Genomic DNA, 8692 nt, shown 5'->3' on the forward strand with positions numbered 1-8692 from the left:
ATATAACAAAAATATTAAAACCAGGACCTTGATTCAATATGTCCCAGTAGAACATGTATATACTAGATTTACAACTTACTTGACTTTTAAAATTTCACATCATTACAGTGATTCAGCCTGTGGGAGAAGCCATCAGCATATTTTTAAAAGCATAACACATTCTGCAGATTCCACTTCCTGAGTACAGAAGGGAACTACTTTAAGTAGGAAATGAAAAATCACAATGTAGGAGAACTACAAGTGAAAGAGATTTTAACATTATCTAAAAAAAGAACCAGTTACAGGAGTGAGGGAAGGAATTTGGAGAGAGATGTTAAACCTACAAAAACCCTCATGCTGAAAATAAAGCAATTTAGACATCATACTTAAAGAATAAATAATGATTACTTTACACATGTATGACATCAGTAAAAGAGTGACATTCAATTTGTTTCAAATAGACACATTTGGAACTTAGTAGAAACATCTCAGAATCTTTTTCTTTGTTTTAAGGAGATATATATATATATATATATATATATATATATATATATATATTTTTTTTTTTTTTGCTAAGTTTTCAGTTTGATGCATACCAAGGATTATCCTAAGAATGAATTCACATGCAATGTATAATACTTTTCTCACTTTAGTATGGGATTGACTGGTACTTCCCTGATCTCAGGTGACTGCTGTCATTCTGTTCTATAGGACATGCCCTGGATTTAAATTAGGCCCCTTTTACAGGAGTTCCATCTCTCTTCCTTCCTAACAGATTTTGTGATTGGCTATTTGTATTTCCAAATGTCCCATTGCAAAAAAATTATTCTCCCTCTCTTAACAAATGGTTTCCTCTTTTTCTATTTCACAATTCACACATAGTAGAATTAAAAATCACTATTAGTAAATATATTTTATAGATAATAAAAATTTCCTAGATCATAATTATATTTCAGGAAACACATGGCTTTCAAGGGATTTTTCAAGTGAATAATTATTCATTCCAAGTAGTTCCATATGCATAAAGAATATTTTATTGATATGAGGACTACATGGAGATTCAATATCAAAAATGTATCTTTTGGGGTAAAATAAATACATTATTTTTCCTTTTCCTCTTTTTCTAGGCAGTATGAATTTTGTCACTGAATGTCTTGCAAAATTCCCTTTGACATCTTGGGAATTGAGGGATGTATGATTTACATTTCTATTTACTAATATCATCTATTAATGTTTTCGTTATGTGTATATATTCACACATATATTTCAAAATACTTTAAATTATGTGTGGAATGGAGCAAGATATAAATACTACTATATGAAGCAAATGCTCTTATGAGGCCCTTCCTACATGTCAGCCTAGGTATTGTATTTCCTGAACACGTTCCATATGCTACTTCATTTAACAACATATGATATTTCCTTGCTCCAAAAAATATATGTTTGGGCCCAGCCCCTGAACACAACTTAGCCTTCATAGGCCTACATTTTTATCTTCAACATGAGGAAGCATGGGAGAAATCAGCTGATAATTGTGGGTAGATCAATTAGGAGAAGTGCCTTCAGGACTCTTTGGTTAGAGTTGCAGCTCTGGTACTCAACATATACCAAAAGCTCGGCAACCCTCTTTCATTTTAACTCTCCTTATTTATAAACTAGAGGAGAGTTCCTCTATAACAGAGTTAGCTTAAGATATTCATAGCACAGGAAAAATTACTCAGCAAACTGTAAGCATTATTTTCCATGACAAAATTTAACACAGACTAAATCAATAAGTCAGCAAAAGATAATGTAGTTACTATATCAAGATTAAACAATGGTATTCTGAAGCAATAACATGTTATTTTCTGCTTCAGAGTTTCCATTTATTAACTGGAACTACTTGAATGTATCACTCACCAGAAAGCTGAATCATGTAGACCCATCATTTTCATCAGTTCCTTACTCTTTTTCCTCTCTTTTGTAACATTGTGTGATACAAAATATATAAATGGGGAAAAATAAAGCAAACAGTATAAAATGAACATCTCACTTTGAAAAATGTCTTTAGAAATAAAAGGTAATGTCTTCATATTTATAGCAGTGACTGACATCAACTCATCTATCACAGAGTGATTTGTTGTGACCTAAAGAAGAATTTAAACAAATATGAATCATTATTTAAGGAACTGAAATTGATGAAATCAGCATCAGTGTTGCAGTTTGTACTTATAACAATTTCAATATTCTACTGTTACTATATAAGATTTTACATTAGGGGAAAATGAGTGACTAGTAAAATGGACCTCTCTGTAAATTCCTGCAGCTTCCTGTGATTTTAGAACTACTTAAAACCTAAAAGTTTGAAAATACTCCGGAAGCTCAGGCAGGAGAAGCAGGAATTTAACGCCAGCCCCTGAAACATAGTGAGAATCTGTCTCAAAAGGAAAAAATGGAAAGATCTGGGGATGCTGCTCAGTGGTTAAGCACCCTTAGGTTCAATCCCTAGTACCAAAAAACAAGTTTGAAAATAGGCAGGGTTCTCTTGTCTGAACATCTGCTTCATTATATAAACATATGAAAACCTGAGCATACATCACTGCTTTGGTTTGAATGGGACCTTTCTATAAATTCACATTGCAACTTCATCACTGTGATGATATAAGGGGTAGGCCTTTGGGGGAAGTGATTAGATAACTATCCTCATGAATGTGGTACTACCCTCATGGATGAATTAGTGCCTTATCAAGGGCTGTGGGGAACCAACTAAGGCCCTTTCTGCCCTTCTGCTCTTTCACCATGTGAGGACACTTAGATGGTGAAATCTGTGAGGAACATAGACTCTCAGTTTTCTAGCACCTAGATCTAGCATTTTACAGGTTCCAGAACTGTGAAAAACAAATTTCTGTTCTTTTAAAATCACCCAGTCTCAGGTAGTTGATAAATCACAGCATAAATGGACTAAAAGCATCAACTTTCACAACAATCATGATGCCCTTGGGATTAGTTTACATTGAACATTAGACCTTCTCAGGTGGGTACTTACTTCTATAATAGCAGCATTAATGATAGTCTGCAAAGTCACAAATCCTCTTTCCCAGTATTTGGACAATACACATGAATATTCACCATATATTTCCCAACAATGACCTATTAAGCACAAAGAAAAAAATAACCATCAGTATGGGACAAAGACAGTTGGACACTAAGAAGCAAGAATCTAAGAGAAGACAATACAGGGGAGACTTTGCCAGTCAGAATATTTAACTACACAGAAGAAAGAAGCACATGAAAGTTTAAAAAAGGTAATTTTATTCACGAAGACCACAGATTCATAGAAGACATTAGAAAACAAAAAATAAATAAAAGGAAACACTGTGTTCCATGCTATTTCTCAAAATATTAAAAACACCCCAGCCCTACAACTTTCTTTGCACTCAAATGTTCTCCTTTTAGATGGACGTATGGCTCACTTCTTCATCCTGATCTTCTCTCTCAAGTAACTTCATCAAACAGGTCTTTCCTGATAGCTATATATAAGATATATAAAATAGTTCTTGAGTTCTTTATCTTATAACCTGGCTTTGTCATACTTTGTGGTGGGTATGATTTTTCTCCCATCCCCTGTCCCAATTAGCATGAGTAGGAAAGAACTGATTCTACTAGTCCCATTGCTTCTGCTTCCTAGAGGGTCTTCTAATTTTTTGCCCTCTCTCCCTTTCAGCTGCCTCCAGCATCAGCTCAGCCACCTGTCAGCTCACTGGCAGGATTCATTACATTCTCCCTGAGTCCTTTACAATCTATTCTCTGGCTGCTTCAGGAATGCTGTCTTAGTCTTGGAAACCTAATCACAACCTTCCTTGCCTTGACTGAAGTACCTCAAGGGCTATCCAATGCTTGAGGTCTATGAGATGTCAGAAGATCCAGCTTCCTCTGCCCATCATACTCCTCTTCAGTATCTTCAAGATCTAATAAGAGATCCCCTTTCTCCCTTCAGGTATTTCCCATTTGCCTTTCCTCTTTCTGTTCCCTGAAAGTAATGCCTTCTGGTCTTGGTTTAAACATCCTTTCCCTAATTCCACAGTTCACCAGGAAAACCAGTCTGAGTCCCCACAAGAACCTTTCCTTGTACTTGTCCTTAATTCTTCAACATCTGACTTTCCTGATAAATTGGAATTTCACCTCATCAGCAGACCTGTCAGTCTTGATCACACCTGCATCCTTCCAATCAAATACATGCATGCTCAATAGATATATGTTGAATTATTCTACAGGTTTTTTGTTTTTTGAGAATCAGCTTCTAGTGGGAGGCTAGTTTATCTAGTTTATCTTGGAATAAGTTCAACAATAAATGTTATTTTATTTTCTCCTGTGTCATAGAAAAAAAATCTATATTGCCCATCCCCACCTGTTCCTATGTTGAAAACATGAAGACAGACATAATTAAATTTTACATGAAAAGTCACCTGTTAAATCATCTCTCAAAAATGGAACAGCATATCCTTGAAAAAATTTTAACTTGTAAGAGAAAGTGTCACTAAAGGTGATTCCCACTGCATGTGGGAAATTCTGGAAAATTATGTCATCCATGTCTTTTTCATTTGGTACCCCAATGATTCTTGTTCCTGTGAATTATAAGGCAAAAATAGACATAGAAAATTGTAATTGAGTTTCCCCAACATAAAATCTATATTCAACTATCATCACATATTTTTATTAGACTTAACGCTAATATCATTTTCCATTTAAAGCAAACTTGAAATAAAAGTCAAGTGGACATTTTTATTTTAATTCTTTAGATTCTAGAATCAGGAGACATGCATAAGAATTTAAGTGTTTTCTTTTTAAAATGATAAATCATTTTAAAAAGAAAATAATTATATATACAAAAAACGTTATGGTGGGATTAGTCAGCATTAGACAATGAAACTATGAAAAATTGTAGTCATTATACAGCTAAGTATTCCAGATTCCAAATTGTAGTCATTATACAACTAAGTATTCCAGATTCCAAATTGTAGTCATTATACAGCTAAGTATTCCAGATTCCAAATTTATTGAAGAAAAGAAATTGTATGACCTTTGTCCTATGCAGGAACTAAGATAACAAGCAACTCTATTTATAACAACCAGAAACTTCACTTGTTATAAATTATGAATTAAAGAGTAAATAGTCAGACTATACCCAACTTACACATTAATAAATTACACAGTTTGTTCATCTTGATTACATAATAATGTAATTTAGAATGAAGACCCCTAAAGATGTTTGTGAATTATAACATATTCAGAAAGAACAACCTTCAGATTATTCATGTTTTCATAGTTATGAAATTACTGTTCTATAACCAATACCTAATCTTTTACTTAGTTGCTTGTTTGTTTGTTTGTTTGTGAGCTATACATCTTAATCATTATATTTCCATGTTAAAAACATATGTATTCACCAATAGTTATGTTTCCCCTATTCACTACTCTGCAAATATGAAATTATAAATCTGTTGTTTCATTACATTCCAATAGGAATTTGGGCCTCCTTAAATCAACTGCCCTCAAAGCTAATAGTTCTGACAAAACAAACAAAAAAACTAACAAAATTGTATGCTATCTTGATGTTTAATTTGTTAACAAAATGTATCACTGTAACCTCAAATTAACATGTGTACATCTTATCAAAAACTACAACTAATATCAGTAATGCTGTCTTGCCATTAGTACACCTACCTTTCATTAAGGGAGCAAATGCTGTTGTATTCATTATCTGCTGAGTTATATTAGAGACTGGAGTATACACAATCATTATAGAAGAGACATTAAATTTGTCTACCCTTCCCAGGTCTTGAGGAGGTATTTCAGGTAATTGGTTATTTTCTCTGACTTCTGAAAGCAGACCCACATACAGTCCTAGCAGTATTGGGAGGCCCCATTCCTATAAAATATTTGACAAAAAGAAGTAAGAAGAAATAGATGAGCTTAGATCATTTTCCCTTAAAATCAGTCCACATCAAAGAACTGTTGAAGACAGATTTCAGTTTTGCCATGTAGTTGGTCTCTCCATTCTCTACTCTTCAGAGCAAGGAGAACCCAATGAATATAAATACCAAGTTAATAGCTAGAACTAAACTTTTGCAATAATTCATGAACTATGTCACAAGCCATTAGAAACTAACAGGACACCTAATAGGGTGCTAATTTCTACACACCTAGGTAGCTAATTCAAGACTCCAGATAAGTATTCTAGATAGGGTTCATGGGGCAAATGTTTTGTCAGTTCTGACACCTTTGTACCAAAGACTAAAGGAAATAAGAAGGAACTGGATGTTAAAGACTCACTAGTGGATCAACAATGTCAATAACCAGTGAATCAACAATATCAATAACCACTTCCTCCTTTATATCACGTTAGACTAGGTTCCCCACCTCCCAAAATTAAGTGAGACCAAATGTTTGAGTTCTGGCCAGTGGGATGTGGATAGAAGTGATAACATGCTACTTCCGAGCCTGGTTCAGGGACCCTCACACAACCTTCCATACTCTGTCTCAAATCTTCCTTTTCCTCATCTTCTGACTGGATGCAGAAAACTCAGTGAAGGTTTGTAAGCTCTAGTGAGATCTCAAAGTCTCTAGTTGAAGAAGTCAAGGTTTCTGAATGACTGTGTGGAGAAGAGTGTACCACCTATCCAACTCACTTCTCCACTACAACCTTCAGATTGCAATAAGAGTAAAACATAAACCTTCACAATTAAGCCACTGTGATCTGGACTAGTCACCTGCAGTTAGCCTGCTGCCTGGCAAACCCACAGTGGTGTGACATGATCATAATTCTCAGAAAAATCTTTAGGTAGAAAATTAACAGTCTTAAATATGAGACCATGGAGTTAACATTTATTGTAGGCCAATTATTTGACTCTATATGGGATAACGTGGTAGCTTTAACAGTTCCTACAATTTACCACTTAATTAAGTGTGCACTTAATCTCTTTTTAAAGATCTGAATAGTATTTTACTCTTTACAATTCTAGGTTATTGTTCAAAAACTATTATGAGTTTCTCAATTAAACAAATACAAATAGAGACAACCTAAAAATCAACACATCTGGTCTTCCAATTAAAGCATAACATTAGAAATCATTAAGCAACAGAATAAAACTGGGAAGGAGACAAACTGTCATACATACCAATACACTCTCTCTTTTCATCCTCCATTTCTTAAGAAAATTCTTACAAAGAAGAGCTTGAGTTTGCTGATACACACTTGTCTGTTTTATTCTCATTTTGCCTCTTCATTAAATAAACAAAGAGAAATAAACCAGAAAAAAATAAGCATACTAAGAAAAATCATGATTATATTTTTGAATAAAATATTTACTACTTCTAAAATTTATTTTAAAAAAGATTTAAAATTGTATTGCAATAATTCATGACTAAAGATTCACCTCACATATATTCACTTTATCTGGGGGAGTGAGAGATGGTGGAGAGGTAGAGTGATTTGTTTTCACATTTTTCAGCAACAGAATTCTACACTTTCTAGAAAAACTATCATTTGAGCTTAGAACCTATAACTTCACTTTTTTGACCTTTCATAGCAGAATGATGTGAATAATTAAATTATATCTCTTCCTATTAATAGTCATTTCTTGCTCCTTGCACTTTAATGAAAATCTCAAAGCTAATCAAATTAATGTCAAAATTCAGATTACTTCAGTTCATGTGAATAATAAGTAACATTCATTATTTATGACCCCAGTGAAATATTTTCTTATAGTATTTACCTTAAGATTGCAGTGGACAACTTTTAACAAAAGAATCAGGCTGTGGGATCACTATCTGGACTCAAAGTGCATTAAATTGGATTCTGAGACACAAGAAGAATAAAACAATTTCTCTTAAATTTCTCAATTTAGTCCCTGAATAACTCAGGAAACAATCTGTGAAGCAAGTTTTAAAATGAAGAAGACGAAAAGAACAAATTACATGGGAAAGGAATTTCACCCAGATGTTATCAAACAAACAGAAGTCTTTTTTTCCCAGTTTTTATAATCTCCAAATTTAATTATTCTTTCAAATTTGCATATCAAAATATTTATGCAATCCTCTGTTGGTGAGAACAGAAAAAAAATTTACTCTTTTCCTATATTTTACTGTTATACTTACAGGATAAAAGTTGTTTGGGAAAAAAACAGAAAAAATTTAATCATTAAGTCTTCAACATAAAAACATAGAAGTGTTTGAAAACATCTGAAAATTATGATTTTAACAGTGTCCACCCACATATTTGACATACTATAGGAAAAAAAAAACTTTACTTACTGTCAGGAAATTTTAAAAACTCCTCTGGCAAATCACAGTTCTCCTTGAACCTAGTGTAACAATGAAAAATTTAAAATGTATTGCTGCTTCCTCATTTATTCCTTAAGTAGGTGGCTACTCCCAGCAGTTCTTACTCGACTGCCTTCTACAGAGGGGTGTAGTCAAGCCAAGTGGCACATGATGAACTTGTTTTGTTCTCTCTCCTTTTAACCCCTAAACCAATTATTCTGCAGGGAAATGACTGTTCGGTGATTGGTTGAGAATAAAACAGACCCTATGTTTGTTCATCTTGTTTTTCAACTCCAGGGATAGGGGAGAAATGGTAAATAAGGAAAATTATACTAGTTCATCAGATATCATGAGACCAAGATGAAGGAAAGAGTAAGAAAAGAGTAAAAAAAAAAAACTGACCAAAGTTAAA

At 33.6% G+C, this 8692-nt stretch overlaps 1 protein-coding gene across 1 annotated transcript in view; it reads right to left on the reverse strand.

The window, feature by feature from the left end:
- Positions 1–8423, reverse strand: part of LOC113176921 (ATP-binding cassette sub-family A member 6-like) — a 55649-nt gene extending 47226 nt beyond the window's left edge. Inside the window, exons 1-7 of the mRNA XM_077800524.1 lie at positions 8272–8423; positions 7734–7816; positions 7137–7239; positions 5683–5887; positions 4425–4583; positions 3005–3108; positions 1879–2105 (exon numbers count right to left, since the gene is read on the reverse strand). Of these exons, the coding sequence (XP_077656650.1) occupies positions 1879–2105; positions 3005–3108; positions 4425–4583; positions 5683–5887; positions 7137–7232 (791 nt within the window). The 5' untranslated portion in view covers positions 7233–7239; positions 7734–7816; positions 8272–8423. The remainder of the gene's footprint in view (positions 1–1878; positions 2106–3004; positions 3109–4424; positions 4584–5682; positions 5888–7136; positions 7240–7733; positions 7817–8271) is intronic.
- Between the last annotated feature and the right edge of the window lie 269 nt (positions 8424–8692).

This window comes from Urocitellus parryii, chromosome 7 (genome assembly GCF_045843805.1).
Source record: "Urocitellus parryii isolate mUroPar1 chromosome 7, mUroPar1.hap1, whole genome shotgun sequence".
Classification (NCBI taxonomy): Eukaryota; Metazoa; Chordata; class Mammalia; order Rodentia; family Sciuridae; genus Urocitellus; species Urocitellus parryii.